Raw genomic sequence first — 17,348 nt, 5'->3', positions numbered from 1 at the left:
ACAGCAAATACTGTACATGGGAATATCATCACCTGCAAGCTCCTCTCCAAGTCAATCACCATTCTGACTTGGTGTTGTATTGTCAGTCTTTCAGTGTCACTAAATGAAAAGTCTGGAACAACCTTCCCAACAATATTGTGGAATACGTACATTAAATGATCTGCAGCGGTTGAAGATGGTAGCTCACCGGTAACTTTTCAAGTGCAACCAAGGATGGACAACAAATGCTAGCCCAACCAATGACACCTACATGCCTATATGAATTTTAAAAAGTACTTTTAGCATTAATTGCAATTCCCGTTCGATCATATAGCTTAACTTTGTTAGTTACAAACAGTTTTGACAAACAAGACTTGTGATCTGTTAACATTTGAGAATTCGTGATTGTCAAAATGATGATTTGGTTTGCTGTTTTCCCCTTTTGATTTGTCTTCTATTAGTGTTCTACCTCATTTACCTCTTGTGTGAATAATTCACTGGTCATTTGCTTTTCTGTGGTTTTGCCCTCTTTCAATACATTTTCTGAAATTTTTACAATAAAAGCCTCCAGTTTTAATAGCTAGACACAGTTCATGCCAGTGAGAAATTCATTGTTCCACAACATCGGCAAAGACTTTTAGTGTGTGTGATGTGTGATAGGATAAACACCACACTAAATGTCCTTGCCGATGCTGTGGAACAATGAATTTGTTTTACCACTATAATATCCCCTGTGCCTTTGCAGTTCTGTACCTTAAAATTGAATTGATTCAGAAAATCTCCTGTACCAAATTTGATCTTCTTCCCTTGGAATTGAACTGTAATGCATCCAGACCTTTGCTTCACTCACCAGCTGGATGAGATTCTCCAAAGTCAGGTTTTATGTACTGCAACGCATCTAACAAAGATCAGACAAATAATCATTAATAATACCTTCAACAATTTGGTTTCATATGATTTCTGACTTTAAATCACCATACTCGCATCTCTCCATAGATACTTGTATTTTTCTGCTAGAACTTGCTCTTTCAAGAGTATCATTAGTTCTGTAGTAGGTGTAATCATAAATAGCTTTTAGCAATTCTCTGAATGCGCCTCTTCCTTCTTTTACCTCTCAGCAAACAATAGCATTAACTGCTATACTTCCAGTTATACACAAAAATATATCTACTTGTTCAGCTTCTGACTTAGTATCCAGTTAATAAGTAGTCCACATCTCAAGGATTCTTCAGGATGTCCAATCTTGTGTTCACTTCAGTCCATCTCTGAAACTGAAGCTGGCAAACTATTTCTGATGCTATGACTACCTAACATGGTTAATTATGATTTCTTTCAAAGTTCCCATTCTGCAGTAATGGCCAATCTTGCATACTTTTTAACTGCCCTGGCTAGCTTTTCCTTCCTTTTGCAACTACAATGGAGGATTTTCCCACTTTTCACGGCTTTAATGGAAAACTTGTTCACTTGCTTAAATTATCCAATACTTGTCTTAAATGATTGGGTACATGATTTCAGTGGCTCTCCACTCAAAAGTTTTGTCTCTTGGTCCTTTGGTTTCTTTTTTCTCTAGCTGTGCCTTGTGGCATCCATGCACTGTGGCAGTGATGTCAATTACAACTGCAATTTATTTTTCTTAATTATCACCCTTTCAGTGAAACAACTGTGCTGTTTAAAGTTACCCCTCTGTCTCAACAAATTTGTGAACAGACTCATACAATTCTGCAAAAGATTTTAACGACTTAGGGGTAAGTTGTGGCCCATCCTCAGTGATGACAATGTCAGGAATGCCATGTGTCAAGAATGCCTTCTTTAGGGAAGTTATGACAGCTTCAGAGTTGAACCAATTTGTAGCTTGGCATCTCAATGCAGACAGTAGTAATTCATAATAATGAGGAAGAATTTCCCTTTGAATTTGTATAGGTCCTTGCCAAAGCATTCCATGGTCTTGACAGAAAAGAGCTTAAAGTGGTTTTGTACAAGGAAAGTAGCTTTTTAAAAATTCATTCGTGGAATCGCTGGTTGGCTTACATTTATTGCCTATTTGTAGTTGCTTTTGAGAAGGTGATGGTAAGCTGCTTTCTTGAACCGCTGCAGTCCACCTGCAGTGGGGTGACCCACAATGGAAATAATTCCTGTATTTGGACACAGAAAGAATGAAAGAATGGCAATACATTTCCAAGTTCAGATGGTGAATGGCTTGGAGCGGAACTTGCAGATGGTGGTACTTTTGCATCTTCTGCCCTTGTCCTTCTAGATGGAAGTGGTTGTAGGTTTGGAATGTGCTGCCTGAGGATTTTTGATGAATTTCTGTAGTGCATCTTGCAAATAGGACACACTGAGTATTGGTAGTGAAGGAGTGCACAGTTGTGGATATGGGCCAATCAAGTGGGCTGCTTTGTCCTGAATAGTGTCAAGATTCTTGAGAGTTGTTGGAGCTGCACTTCCCAGGCAAGTGGGGAGTATTTCATCACACACCTGACTTGTGACTGATCGATGATGGACAAGCTTTGGGGAGATGGGACACGAGTTATTCGCCATAGTATTTCTGGTAGAAACTATGTTTGTATGGTGAGTCCAATTGAAATTCTGGTCAATGGTAACTCCCAGGATGTTGATAGTAGAGGATTCAGTGATGACAACACCATTGAATATCAAGGAGCAGTGATTAGATTGTCTCTTACTGGTGATGTCATATTGTCAAGATCTTGTTGCATTTGAACATGAACTGCTTCAGCATCTGAGGAGTCACAAATGTGCAATCCATCAGTGCACATTCCCACTTCTGACCTTATGATGGAGGGAAGGTTATTGATGAAGCAGCTGAAGATGGTTGGGCCAAGACGCTATCCTGAGGAACTCCTGCAAAAATGTCCTGGAAGTGAATGACTGACCACCAAAATCCATGACCATCTCCCAATGTGTTAGGTATGATGCCAACCAAACCCGATACCCATTGATTCCAGTTTTGATGGGGCTCTTTCACGCCATGTTCAGTCGGATGCAGCCTTGATGTCAAGGGCTGTCACTCTCACCTCACCTGGAGTTTACTGGAGGATCTAAAATTGCTATGTTTTCACAGAAGGTAATCCAAGATACTGAAAATAGACTCCAATCCCCCTGTACACTTGTCATTTCCCTTTCACACAAGCTCTCCACAGTAAAAAGAAGTTTCAAAAAAGAATAATTGCTACAAATGATACCTCTATTTCTCTCTCCATAGATACTGACAGACCTGCTGAGGTTCTCCAGTATATTAATTTTCATAAGATAAGCTCTGAATTGCGCAGATCCTATTAAAGTCACATATTTAAATAGAAATTTGATGTTTTTTTTCCCTTTAACACAAAATTAAGGTAGGCAATGCCATTTTATAAGCACCTAATTTCGTTACCAGGACATGTCACTGTGGACTTCACATCTGCGGCCTCCAACAAGTGACATGTAGCCGCCGGTTTGAAAGCGACGCGCCCCGCACGTGAAGGGGCGGGGGCGGGGGAGGGGCCGAAACTTATCCACTCACGCAAAAGGACATCCCACCAATCAGGATAGGGTGACAATCTGCACGTCAACGGCGGACATTTTACGACAGTAATACTGATGTACGGCAACGTTGGCGACCGGTTGTGTTGGTCACGTGTGTTTTTCAGTTGGGATGCAACGACTAATTAGTAAAGGACGTTAGCACATAGCTAATGTTTATATTTCGCGATTAAAAATGGTAAGTTGTTGAATGGTTTAAATCTGAAAGGCTGTCTCTCTTTAGAGAAGCAGATTACACACTCAGTGCGAAGAACTGAGAGTGTTTTTAAAACAGCTTCAGGTTTTAATCATCTTGTGCCTTTCACGACACTTGTACGAGCAGATTCATTAGTGAACCATTTATAATGAGGCTAGCGGGGCGATGTGACTGAGCCATGAGGGACACAACCAAGATCTTTTTCCTAAGATGGGAAGAGTCCAAAACTGGAGGGCATAGCATTAAGGTAAGAGAGGAAAGATTTTAAAAAGGCCTGGGGGTTAACTACCACATGTAGAGTATGGTGCGTGTATGGAATGAGTTGCCAGAGTAAGTGGTGGAAGTTGGTACAACTAAACACTTAAAAGGAATCTGGATGGGTTTATGAATAGGAAGGCTTTGGGGCATTGTGGGCCAAATGTTAGCTCATGGGACTTGAGTCAGATTGGGATGTTTGGTGAGTGTAGATGTATTGGACTGACAGGTCTATTTCTGTGTTGTATGATTTGAAGTCTGGCACGCAACACTATGACATAAAACAAAACTTTGGATTCTGAAGATCTGAAACAAAAACAAATTGTTGGAGAAATTCAGCAGGCCTAACAGCATCTATGAGAAGAAAGCAGAGTTAATGTTTTAAGTCATTTGAGAACAGAGATGAGTCAAACAGTCAGGGACAAGGTCAGACTAATAAATTAAACTGCATTTATTTCAATGCAAGGGGCCTAACAGGGAAGGCAGATGAACTCCGGGCATGGTTAGGGACTTGGGACTAGGATATCATAGCAATTATAGAAACATGGCTCAGGCATGGGTAGGACTGGCAGCTTAATGTTCCAGGATACAATTCCTACAGGAAGAATAGAAAGGGAGGCAAGAGAGGAAGGGGAGTGACATTTTTGATGTGGGATAGCTGTGCTGAGGGAAGATATTCCTGCAAATACATCCAGGGAAATTATTTGGGTGGAACTGAGAAATAAGAAAGGAATGATCACCTTATTGGGATTGTATTATACACCCCCTGATAGTCAGTCAGAGAGAAATTGAGAAACAAACTTGTAAGGAGATCTATCTGTAAAAATAATAGGGTGGTTATGGTAGGGGATTTTAATTTTCCAAACAGAAACTGGGACTGCCATAGTGTTAACGGTTTAGATGGAGAGGTATTTGTTAAGTGCGTACAAGACAATTTTCTGATTCAGTATGTGGATGTACTGACTAGAGGAGGTGCAATACTTGACCTACTCTTGAGAAATAAGTCAGGGCAGGTGAGTGAAGTGTCAGTGGGGGAGCACTTTGGGGCCAGTGACCATAATTCTATCAGATTTAAAATAGTGATGGAAAAGGATAGACCAGATCTAAAAGTTGAAGGTCTAAACTGGAGAAAGGCAAATTTTGACGGTATTAGGCAAGAACTTTTTCGAAAGCTGATTGGGGGCAGCTATTCGTAGGTAAAGGGACGGCTGGAAAATGGGAAGCCTTCAGAAATGAGATAACGAACATCCAGAGAAAGTATATTCCTGTCAGGGTGAAAGGAAAGGCTGTTAGGTATAGGGAATGCTGGATGACTAAAGAAATTGAGGGATTGGTTAAGAAAAAAAAAGGAAGCATATGTAAGGTATAGACAGGATAGATCGTGAATCCTTAGAGTATAAAGGAAGTAGGAGTATACTTAAGAAGGAAATCAGGAGGGCAAAAAGCGGACATGAGATAGTTTTGGCAAATGGAATTAAGTGAATCCAAAGGGTTTTGACAAATACATTAAGGACAAAAAGGTAACACGGGAGATGATGGGGCTCCTCAAAGATCAGCAAGGTGGCCTTTGTGTGGAGCTGCAGAAATTGGGGGAGATACTAAGTATTTTGCATCAGTATTTACTGTGGAAAAGGATATAGACGATATAGATTGTAGAGAAATAGATGATGACATCTTGCAAAATGTCCAGATTACAGAGGAGGAAGTGCTGGATGTCTTGAGAGGTAAAAGTGGATAAATCCCCAAGACCTGATCATGTGTACCTGAGAACTCTGTGGGAAGCTAGAGAAGTGATTGCTGGGCCTCTTGCTGAGATATTTGTATCATCGATAGTCACAGTGAGGTGCCAGAAGACTGGAGGATGGCAAACATGGTGTCACTGTTTAAGAAGGGTGGTAAGGACAAGCCAGGGAACTATCGACCAGTGAGCCTGACCTCGGTGGTGCGCAAGTTGTTGGAGGGAATCCTTAGGACAGAATGTACATATATTTGAAAAGGCAAGGACTGATTAGGGATGGTCAGCATAGCTTTGTGTGTGGGAAATCATGTCTCTCAAACTTGATTGAGTTTTTTGAAGTAGTAACAGAGGATTGAGGGCAGCTTGGTAGATGTGATCTGTATAGACTTCAGTAAGGCGTTTGACAAGATTCTCTATGGGAGACTGATTAGGTGGTGGAGGGCCTGTGACCAGTGGAGTACCACAAGGATCGATGCTGGCTCCTCTCCTTTTTGTCACTTACATAAATGATTTGGATGCAAGCATATGAGGTACAGTTGGTAAGTTTGCAGATGACACCAAAATTGGAGGTGTAGTGGACAGCGAAGAGGGTTACCTCCGATTACAATAGGATCTGGACCAGATGGGCCAATGGGCTGAGAAGTGGCAGATGGAGTTAATTCGGATAAATGCGAGGTGCTGCAGTTTGGGAAAGTAAATCTTAGCAGGATTTACACACTTAATGGTAAGGTCCTATTGTGTGCTGCTGAACAAAGAGACCTTGGAGTGCAGGTTCATAGCTCCTTTGAAAGTGGAGTCGCAGGTAGATAGGATAGTGAAGAAAGCATTTGGTATGCTTTCCTTTATTGGTCAGAGTGTTGAGTACAGGAGTTGGGAGGTCGTGTTGCGGCTGTACAGGACATTGGTTAGGTCACTGTTGGAATATCGCGTGCAATTCTGGTCTCCTTCCTATCGGAAAGATGATGTGAAACTTGAAAGGGGTCAGAAAAGATTTAGAAGGATGTTGCCAGGGTTGGAGAGTTTAAGCCATAGGGAGAGGCTGAATAGGCTGGGGCTGTTTTCTCTGGAGCGTCGGAGGCTGAGAGATGACCTTACAGAGGTTTACAAAATTGAGGGGCATGGATAGGGTAAACAGGCAAAGTCTTTTCCCTGGTGCCAGGGAGTCTGGAACTAGAGGGCATAGGTTTAGGGTGAGAGCGGAAAGATATAAAAGAGACCTAAGAAGCAACGTTTTCACGCAGAGGGTTGTACTTGTATGGAATGAGCTGCCAGAGGAAGTAATGGAGCCTGGTACAATTGCAACATTTTAAGAGGCATTTGGATAAGTATATGAATAGGAAGAGTTTGGACGGATATGGGCTAGGTGCTGGCAGATGGGACTAGATTGGGTTGGGATATCTGGTCAGCATGGATGGGTTGTACAGAAGGGTCTGTTTCTATGCTGTTCATCTTTTACTCTGACTCTTCTTCAGAATTGACAGTTAGTAGTAAGTGGTAGTTTTGCTGAAGTTGATGTGGTAAGGTCAGGGATAGGAGGAGATGGAGCCTAGAAAGACATGAAAGGGGTAGGTAAACACGATTACAGATAGCTGGACAGGACATCAAAAGACAAAGTTTTGAAGAGGCTTGACAGGGTGGGCAGTGAAAGTTTGTATTGGCTGGTGAATCTAGACACAGCCACATCCTATGAACAAGATATTATTCCGCCCCTTCACTTATCATTTATTAAGGTCATGGCTGAGCTGATTTTATTCTCAACACTGCCTTCCAAACTACCCTGCATACCCTTGTTTGTTATAAATAGTCTACCTGTGCCTTAAAAATATTCATTGGCTATGCTTCCCCTGAATTCTGAGAAACCGTGCAAAGACTTATGACCTTCAGAAATAAATTCTCATCGTTCTTATTTCTTACCCCTTCAAAACTAGGGGACAGAGTTTAAAAATAGTATCTTCCCTCCTCAACAGAAGATGTTCTTTCAGCATCCACCTTGTCAAGACCCCTCAATGTTTCTTTCAGTAACATCACCTCTTGTTAGAAAAATATTTCCCTGGATGTAGGGCCAGCCAGTTCAACCTTTCCTTGTACCCCATTCCATAATTGGTTGAATGAACCTTCTCTCACACTTTCATCCTTTTTATGAAGATCAAAACTGCATACAGCACTCTAAATGAGTCTTCACTGAATACCCTGTACAAAAACATATCTACTACTTACATTGCATTCTCCTAGCAATAAATGTCAACATTCCATTAGGTTCACAATCACTTGTATATGGTCATCCCATTCATTACTACCCACCCCCCTGAATTTATACAATCAAATCACACAATTAACTTTAATGTGTATCACCTGTTCCCTCATTCCATCAAACTCCTTTTTCAGATTTTTTAAAAATCTATAAATATAAATGTATAGAGCAAATACAAATTCACAAGATAGCCCCTTGTGTTCTTTGCCCATTAAAGTTAAAAGCACTCTTTCCTGTGTATGTCCTATGTTTCTTAATCTCTTTCCTTGTAAAACAATCATAGCTGACTGCTGCTATCCACCCATTTCAGTTTGAAGATTCTTCCATTCTGCAGCAGCAGTTTTAAAACTGCAATGTTGATCCTCCATCTTTGTTCACTTACATTTTACATATGTCATCCCATACTGACTTATCAATGTGATGAGTATTGCTGCTAAATTTATAGAATTTCTTCCAAGGTTTATGTTCCTGACATCTTCCAATGATTGAAGTTTCAAAACTAAGCTTTATTTCAAATGTTTTATTTACCCAAATAATATCTTACACCTTGGGACTTTTTTAATGCTGGTGCACAACTATTCCAGCCAATTCAGCTGGCAAATTAATCTTCACAACTGCCCCCACTTCAGTTTTATAAGCTGCTGTGTGGTTTTTTTTGTGAGATCCTACCTTGCTAAGTGACACTTGATCTGTTCCATCTGATTTCCAGTCCAAAGTACTTAAAATTACCTGAAATCTGAATTCCAATTTGAATTTTTATTTAAGTTCACTTGTGAGAACGTTTTCAAATTCAATGCTCCCACCCCACAAAAAAAGTGATTGAAAGCTTGCCCACATGCTGTCAGTATGACATGGCAGGGTCTGCGTTTAACTGAAGGCAGGGCAGATCTTACTGAGAAGTATCAAATTTGAGGCATCATTTAGGCCATTGCATGTTTAACTTCAAGAATGGGACAGTATCTCTTGGAGGACAAAGAAGCATTTCCCTCTCGTGGTGATGTTGCTACAAAAATGAAGCTTTAATATCAATTGATCTATACTCCAAAACACTTGTTGTTAACAGGGCCAAGAAAACTTTCACACTTGCTTTTTCTGTTCCTGTTGAATCTATTCATATATCTTGGTCCCCCATTTTCTTCTTCAAAACCTCATGCTACTATGCTTGCTTTTGTCTTTAAATCCCTCTCCCATAAGAAACTAAATCTCCTTGATTTTAATTACCTTTTATATCTCAAGGCTTAATAAATTCCTTGAAACTTGAGTTTTAAAAATGTCTTTCTGCCTGAATGTAGTGGCCTCAAATACTGAGTATGAAGACCTCGTTGTAGCATTTTCCTAAGTTAAAGCTTGATCACTTTTTACTGGTGGAACTTTGGGATTCCTACCAAAAACTGATCTGGATGAAGTATACCCAGCTGTAACACATTCTTTGCATGTATAGTCCATGTTAGAGCAGACGATAACTTAAAGATTGGCTGATGTGCTGAATTTTTATGAGCCATTTTATCTGTTAATGGTTTCTTTCGCAGACTTGATTGCTAAAAGGTTTTCTGCTGCCATATTCATGCACATCTCTAAATTCATCAATAAGAAATCCCCTTGATGGTCAGTGGTCCAGATCCATTTCTTATCACCATTTCCATTAATTTATCAATAATTATTTTATCCTTTTCATTGTATTATTGTATCTGACAAAATCTGGTTTGCCAAGTCTACAAAATGAAAAGGTTTTCCTTTATCACATGACTTTAGGTGCACAGCAACTCCCTCATTGAAATCTTTTTAAGGGCAGTCTTGTTGGCTGTGAGGCATTCTTTAGTTTTTTTTAAAACAAACATCTCGTGTCACTTATAAGTTTATCATACTGTCTATCCCTTATTCTTGCATCTTTTACTAAATGTTTTAACTCTTAAAGGTGAATGGGCAAATCTGATTTCAACAAAATTGAATTGTTGTCTAAATTTCTATCAATAACATTTAATAAAAAGGTTATGTTACAATAAAACTCTCCTGACTTTGTGAAAATGCACTTTACACACTTTTCAATAAATGACTGTCATTTTCCATATCCAGTTTCAAATATGCTTTCTTTGAGTCTTGATAGCATTTTAGCCAGATTATCCATACACTGGACTTGCATTCAATAGCTAAAACTGCACAATTAAATGACCTTGGCACTAATACATTCTTCACTGGGTGAAACTACTTTTGAGCAATATAGTGCCCTGTCTTTGACCTGTACCTTCAATTTCCATTTAAGACTTACTTTCAAACATGAGGATTTAGGATTGTTCATGCCATAATGGTACTTTGACTTGCATCTGAAGCATTGACCACACCCTAAGTACTTCCAGAGTTCACTGTCTTATTGCAAATTCCAACTTCTCTTTGCTCCTCCAAAATTATCAGTAGTCTGTTTTCATTCCTATTAGTTGTAGTTTTATGTTGTCACCCATGACCTGTATCTAGATGGTTTCACAAATTTATTAATCTGACCTCCATCTTCTGTTTTATCACCGACTTTCCCCTTTGTACTACGAATGCTACTGGAAAATAATGCTTTCCTGGGAATTTTAGGTCTCCAGTGTTTGTTGTAGCAGTGTATGTTTATCCACAAATTTAACTCCTGTTAAAACTAGAAATAAAGTCAGTTAATTCTTAATTTTGGCATAGTCCAACAACTTAAATGCCAGCACAGATGAGTTTCCAAATTAAATTTCTGCATCTTTTATATGGCCTATTGTATGTCAGCATGTACTCTTTTTCATGGTATTATTCTTAGTCTTTCTAAATTTGTCAATCTCATTACATCTTGTAAACAGTTAATAAATCACTTTGATTAAGTTTTAATCAAAAGTAATGAAAGTTAATAATCTGTCCAAACCTTTGTGTTTAAATGATCATTCTTCAATTCTGGGGGGAAAATATACTTTGCCTCTTATTCTGCTTCAGTATTATAATAAAATTACTATGGTCAGACTTTGTTACCTATTTGTTTGTTTTTTAAAAGTAGTAATTTGGGTCCACATCACCATTTCATCCTTTCACTGGTCATAGGGCTCATAGTTTGAAAAAACAGGAATGGGTAAACATACTGCAAAATGTCATTTTGACTTCACCATCCTCTGCTACCAATATTACACACCAGAAGATAACCTTTAAACAGTTTAAATCCACACTTGGAGAACTTTTTTTGCAATTCATGTCACTCTCTCACCTCACTGATTACCAGCTTCTCATACTTATATAGCCAATTATACCCAATTGACCCTTAATATATCCATCACCTGTTCCTCATTCTTTACACCACATTAAGTGATAACAGTACCAACCCAGTTTGGTGATGGGTGTTGATTTTAAAATCAATCAACATCCAATGTGTATTTTTATCATCTCGTGACCCTTTTGCTTCTTCCAAGTGATTATGGATGTGAAGGAGTACTGATTTGTCAGCTGAGAGAAGGCATTATGTGGCAATCAAATAAGTTTTTTTTATTTGTTCACTGTTGATCTTGTACCTCAAGACTTAATCATATCAGGAATTAATGTTGAGAATTCTTTCCTCACTCTCTTTTTTACTGTATACCACTCCGCTGCATCCTTCTGGTGTGCCTCACCAGCCATTGGAATAGGATATACGCCGGAATGTTAATGGAGAAATCTGGGCATTGACTGACAATTATGAACCCAGTCTGAGTCTGCTGGCCCAATTTTGACATGTCCTCAAATATTATTGAGAATGCCCAGTTGACTCTGTAGACGCTGTGTGTGTCTGGGTCACTACTAGGTGGTCCAGTGATTCTATTTGTCTTCGATTTGCAAGCTAGGTTATGTCTATCAAAACAAGCAGGAGGCTGGAACGGTTAGACTTGAAACCTTGACTTCTCCAATGTCTGCTGCCTGGTTTGCTGTGTTCTTCCAGACTGTCTACATTGCAAACCTATCAATACTTCCAAAGGCATTTAGAAGCCAACCACGTTCTTGTGGATCTGGAATCATGCATAGAACAGACCAGACAAGGACACCAGCTTTATTTCCTTAAATAACATTAAACCAAATGTTGTTTTGACAATCAGGGAGTTTCATAGCCATTATTGTTTTTATTCCACATTTACGTACTTAAATTTAAACTCCTCACCTGCTCTTTGGACCTTCATTGGAGTTCATAAATTTATAATGAACAGGTACAGAAAATAATTCACACACCTAATGAATCTTGTTTTTTATATGTGGAGGACTAAAAAGAGATTTGGTCGCAATTTTGTTTCTGGTAAATGAAGCCCTGGTTAAATTATATCTGAATTCTGTCAGCAATTCTAGGCACCATACCTTAAGAGTATTTTGGTCTTGAGTGCAGTACAAATTACCACTGTAATTCTTGTATTCCATGGGCTAATATAGGAGAACTTACTAAACAGTTACATTCTCTGAAATTTAAAAGATAAGGAGTGACTTTTAATTGAAGTTTTCAATGGAGTAACATAGGGTAGAAAGAGAGAATTTATCTTCATTCACAAATCTTTCAGGAGTGAAATTCGAAAACACTTCATGCAAGGGGTCGTAGAAGTATAGAAACTTCTTTGCCAAATGAAATGAATGCTTCACTAGTTTTGCTTTTTAAAATATAAATTCAAAGTTTGTTTAAAATATGTGTAATAACGTGCTCTTTTACAACATCCAGGCAACCACTATGATAGCGGTTGGTCTGACAGTTGCTGCTGCAGCATTTGCAGGTTTGTACTGAAATACAACTTAACCTTTCATAATAGAGCATTTTGTATGCTTGTGTTTTCTTTTTTTATTTATGTAACTTGTATGTTTGCAGTTACACACTTTTATTCTAAAGCTATGTTGTCAGCTTAGCATGAATAGAAATATGAGTCCTATGTGAATGTGAAGTTGCTAAATTTGTGCACTTTACCACTTCTTATTATATATGATGGTTATTCCAAGGCCGCTTGGGATGAAAAGGGAATCAGATGAAACCCTGCTGGCCACGTGCAGTTGGAGACAGGGAGGCAGTATGTACAATGCAGTTTTAATTTTTAAGTAAAGAAACACTGAATATTCGTCTCAACATGAAACTTAATTCAGATCTTCAATTCTCACTTTTTTTTTGTTGTGCTAATGGGATTCTGTCTAGTGAGCTATTTCGCACCTAAGTTCCAAATTATTCAACTCCACTTGTATAATCACCATAACCAATAGACTGTATTCATTATAAGCAATATTTTAATATGTTATAGCATCTGAGCAGAAGCTAACTAACTATAATCATGATGAAATTATCCACTAAGCTGTGGGTAGAACGTTATGACTCTCACCTACACTTAACCCTGCTAGCCTGTGCCAGGAATCTTCATCTGGTTGGTGTGACGTGTAGAGTACCTACACATTTGTTATTCTTACCCGCGTCATCTGGATGGTTGAATGCCTTTATAACATCTGTTCAGGTGCCCCCTTAATTTACTTTACATTGCAAAGTTTATGGAAACCTGTTTAACCCAAACGTGGACTTGGACCTGACTTAACTCCTCCATTCACATACTCATTGGTGCTACATCATTCTTTCGTGACCTCTTGACATTTTTTTTATTTAAACATACTCACGAGCTGAAGTCATTGCAGCTACAATACAATAGGTGTGTAGTTCTGGCCTAATGCTACTCGTGAGAGGCACCCTTTATTCCTTATCACAATTCAATTGAGGTGCCTAGTCTGTTTCCTTGGGAATGTAGGCTGTTATCCATGTTCCCCATTATTTTTAAATTATTCTACCCCTACTTAACACCTTACACACTCTCACTATTCACCCCCCAGTGTGTATTTCTTAGGTAATACAAAAGTGAAATTAGACACATGTCTATATATTCTTGGGATTACAAAACAAAACTCCAAACAGGTGACATTTCTAGTTAATGCTTATCCTCTTAAGCAGCCAGCGAATATGATGGAGGACTCCTACAACTAAGATATACCTTTTATATGTTGTTTTTCTTTTTTAGTGTGTTTGTTCTTCCTTCTTAGGCCGCTATGTTGTTAAGGCTATGAAGCATGTGGAACCTGCTTTGAAACAAACTATTCAAAGCCTGCCCAAGTCGGTTAGTTTCTGTTTTCTAGCTTATTGAATGCAAAATTTCATTTTGCTAAGTGTTTTCCTAAGCTGGTTTTTCTTTCGTTAATATTCAATAAGAAATGAGAAATTTTTAAAATAGTTCTGTTTTTTAAATGGCTTAACATATTTTCTTTTCATGCATCAACTATATTTTACAAACATTTTCTTTACTTCTGGGACCAAGGTTAAAAATCTCGATCAAACTTTTCTGTACAATCAGAGAAACAAATGTGTTATTTCAGGTTGCTGCTAAATGCATAGCAGGCAGTTTTTATAAATTTACACTAAATTATGGTCTTGGTCAAAATCTATAAGGATTGCTCTGGGAGCTTCACAAGATTAACAAATTTAAAACCATGGATCTCAGTGCAGGACAGAGACTAGATACTCTATAGCAAGTGTCTCAATCCCTGAAATCCTCATTGATTCCATAATCTCTTATCTTAAGCTAGAAAAAGTGGAAACATACATTTAGCTTTTCTCTGGATATTCACAACATCCTTTCACATCAGGGCAACTTTGCTTTTTTTTAACTTACAGAATGTGGGTGGTTGCTAGCCAGCGTTTATTATGTTACTAGTTGTCCTTGAGAAGGTGAGCTGCCACCTTGAACCACTGCAGTCCATGTGGTGTAGGCAACCCACATTGCCCTTAGAGGGAATTCCAGGATTTTGACGTCAAGAACTATCGCTTTCACCTCGGGAATTCAGCTCTTTTTGTTTGAACCACTGCTGTAATTAGGTCAGGAGTTATGACCATCATGGAACCCAAACTGTGTGTCAGTGAGTGAGTGGACTGTTGCTTAGCAGGAGCTGCCTGATGTAATTAAGTGTTATCTATTATTATACAATGATCGAGAGTAGATTGAGGGCAGTAAATGGTCAGGTTGGATTTGTGCTTTGTACAAAATATACTTGGGCAATTTTCCAAATTATCAGGTAGTTGTAGAGGTACTGGGATAGCTTGGCTAGGGGAGCAGCAAGTTCTGGAGCACAAGTACTGTGGCAGAATGTTGTCAGGGCCCATAGCTTCTGCAGTGTCGAGTACCTCCAACTATTTCCTATTAGGTGGAGTGAATCAAGTTGGCTGGAGACTGGCATCTATGATGTTAAGGACCACTTTCGGCCGTTGAGATGGATTACCCACTTGTCACTTCTGGTTGAAGATTGCTGCAAATGTTTCAGCCTTATCTTTTGCACTAACATGCTAGACTCTTCTATTGTTGAGGATATGGGTTTGTATAGCTGCCACCACCTCCATTGAGTTTGTTTTAATTCTTGATTGGAAGTATTTGATCAGTACCAGACCTGGCACTGGATTTAATATTCACCCCCCTCCCCAACATTCAGTATTGGGTGCACTGTGATTACAGTGTTTATATTCAAACAGCAATGCACTACAGTTACTTCAACGCATCTCACTTCCAGAGCTTTAATGTATTAGAAATATAACAATCATATCTCATGCACCATATAAACTTAGATGTGCTTAACATCTTTCATTGCTACTATTAAAATCCTTATACTTGGCTGATCCATGCTTGTAATTCTTTCCCTTCTGATAATCAATACATTTGGACATGTCTGTTTTATCTACCTCAAGTCAAACCTACATTAAAAATTCAAGTTGAAGCATATTATTACAATGTTGAATTAATCTATGACCTCCACTGAAAAGGTGACCTATTGTATCTGGAGTATATTTCCACACTGCAAGTTCAGAGGTGAACTTTGTGTTAAAACTGCTTTACAACAGCATAAAATCAAATGCCTAATGTTGATTGTTCCACAAATATATTTTGGAATTATTTTGTTGTTGTAGCTTTGGATAGTTTGACTTCTTGGATTCAGTTGCTAGAAATTCTTGGATCGTATTTCAAAAACAGTGTCTCTGTAAAATGGGACAATCTTGCAAAAAAAACTAATTGTCTTTTCAGGCTTTCAGTGGATACTACAGGGGTGGATTTGAGGCTAAAATGACTAAGAGAGAAGCAGCTCTTATTTTGGGAGTGAGGTAAAACAACATTTTAATTTGCAATGAAAACCTTTATATTACACAACTAATAGTCATAATTACATTTTAAACCCACAACTAAAATGACTTCCAAGATGAATAAATGAATTTTTACCATGTAAACCGTGGGTCACTCTGCTCTATATGCTGAATTATACAATAATTCTTAATTATTTAAATCTCAATGTCTTGGAATCTTTGTGCTCTACACTGGTCCAAATTGAAGTAATAAAATTTCTATTTACATATGCACATTGTTGGCAAGGTCAACTTAGGAAACAATAAAAGATAATCCAATGCGTACATTGAGATTTCCAGCATTTTTTGTTTCTAATGCAATGTTTAATTGGATCATTTTATAGGAGTAAGTAGACTACTCAATGTTTGTTTGATTAATGAGTCAGGTGGCATCGAATAATTGGCCTTTGGTTAATTTTGCATGTTAAACTTTATCCTATGAAAAGTACTTTTGGTTTAAAGTTTCTGTCTAATAGCCCTACAGCTAATAAAGTTAAGATTCGAGAAGCACATAGAAGGATCATGGTGCTCAATCACCCAGACAAAGGTGAGTTCAGTTATTCAAAATGCCTATTAAATGCGCTGGATTGTAGCTTTCATTTTAAAATGAAGAAAATGGTTTGTTTGACAGGTGGATCTCCTTACCTTGCATCTAAAATCAATGAAGCTAAGGATTTACTGGATTCTCAGAACAAAAAATGATTTTGCATGAAGACAGTTGAACTATCACAGCAGTGAGGATATATTATGGTTTATGGTGTGCTAATAGGCTAATTTAATCATGTAATAAAGAACCTACATTTAAATCCTCTGATATTTAGTAATATTTTTGTACATTGAAGGATGACTTTTAGAATTAGGATTCACTTCATGAGAACAACAGAGGTACTGATCAGAAGTGCTTTTCTCTTCACGTGGGGCTATCCTGAAGGCTGCAGAGGGCAACAAACAGACTGTTTGTTGAAGGGAAATTTGGAGGAACTGGGGTTTTAGGATTAACAATTCTTTCAAAATAAGAGGCAAGTCCTCAGCATGAAACCTCCTAAGAACAATTAGATACAGATGTGAAAACAAGTTAAAAGTGAACCATTCTGTTCTGTGCTATACTTTTCTATCAGTAGAGGAAAGCTATGCTTAATGAAATTGCTTTAGTTATTTCTTGAGGATCCTTTTTGCCCACCATCTTAATTTCTCTATTAGGTCAAACCTTAATGTCTGTTATAATTTTTCTAAAATGAAAACC

General features: G+C 38.3%; 1 protein-coding gene across 3 annotated transcripts; it reads left to right on the top strand.

Moving 5' to 3' along the window:
• Window positions 1–3,584: 3,584 nt before the first annotated feature.
• Window positions 3,585–16,911, top strand: dnajc19 (DnaJ (Hsp40) homolog, subfamily C, member 19). Of its 3 annotated transcripts, none has more exons than XM_060834110.1 (6): window positions 3,585–3,697; window positions 12,641–12,692; window positions 13,987–14,060; window positions 16,011–16,087; window positions 16,582–16,652; window positions 16,737–16,911. In XM_060834110.1, exons 1-6 carry the CDS (start codon window positions 3,695–3,697, stop codon window positions 16,805–16,807), a joined length of 348 nt encoding a protein of 115 aa, XP_060690093.1. In that variant the 5' UTR covers window positions 3,585–3,694; the 3' UTR covers window positions 16,808–16,911. The 3 variants fall into 3 exon arrangements, with proteins under 3 accessions (XP_060690093.1, XP_060690094.1, XP_060690095.1); XM_060834111.1 differs by having other exon boundaries at window positions 16,718–16,911; XM_060834112.1 differs by lacking the exon at window positions 12,641–12,692.
• Window positions 16,912–17,348: the final 437 nt, after the last annotated feature.

Source organism: Hemiscyllium ocellatum, chromosome 13 (genome assembly GCF_020745735.1).
Source record: "Hemiscyllium ocellatum isolate sHemOce1 chromosome 13, sHemOce1.pat.X.cur, whole genome shotgun sequence".
NCBI classification, from domain to species: Eukaryota; Metazoa; Chordata; class Chondrichthyes; order Orectolobiformes; family Hemiscylliidae; genus Hemiscyllium; species Hemiscyllium ocellatum.
This window is presented reverse-complemented; position numbering and strand designations above follow the sequence as displayed.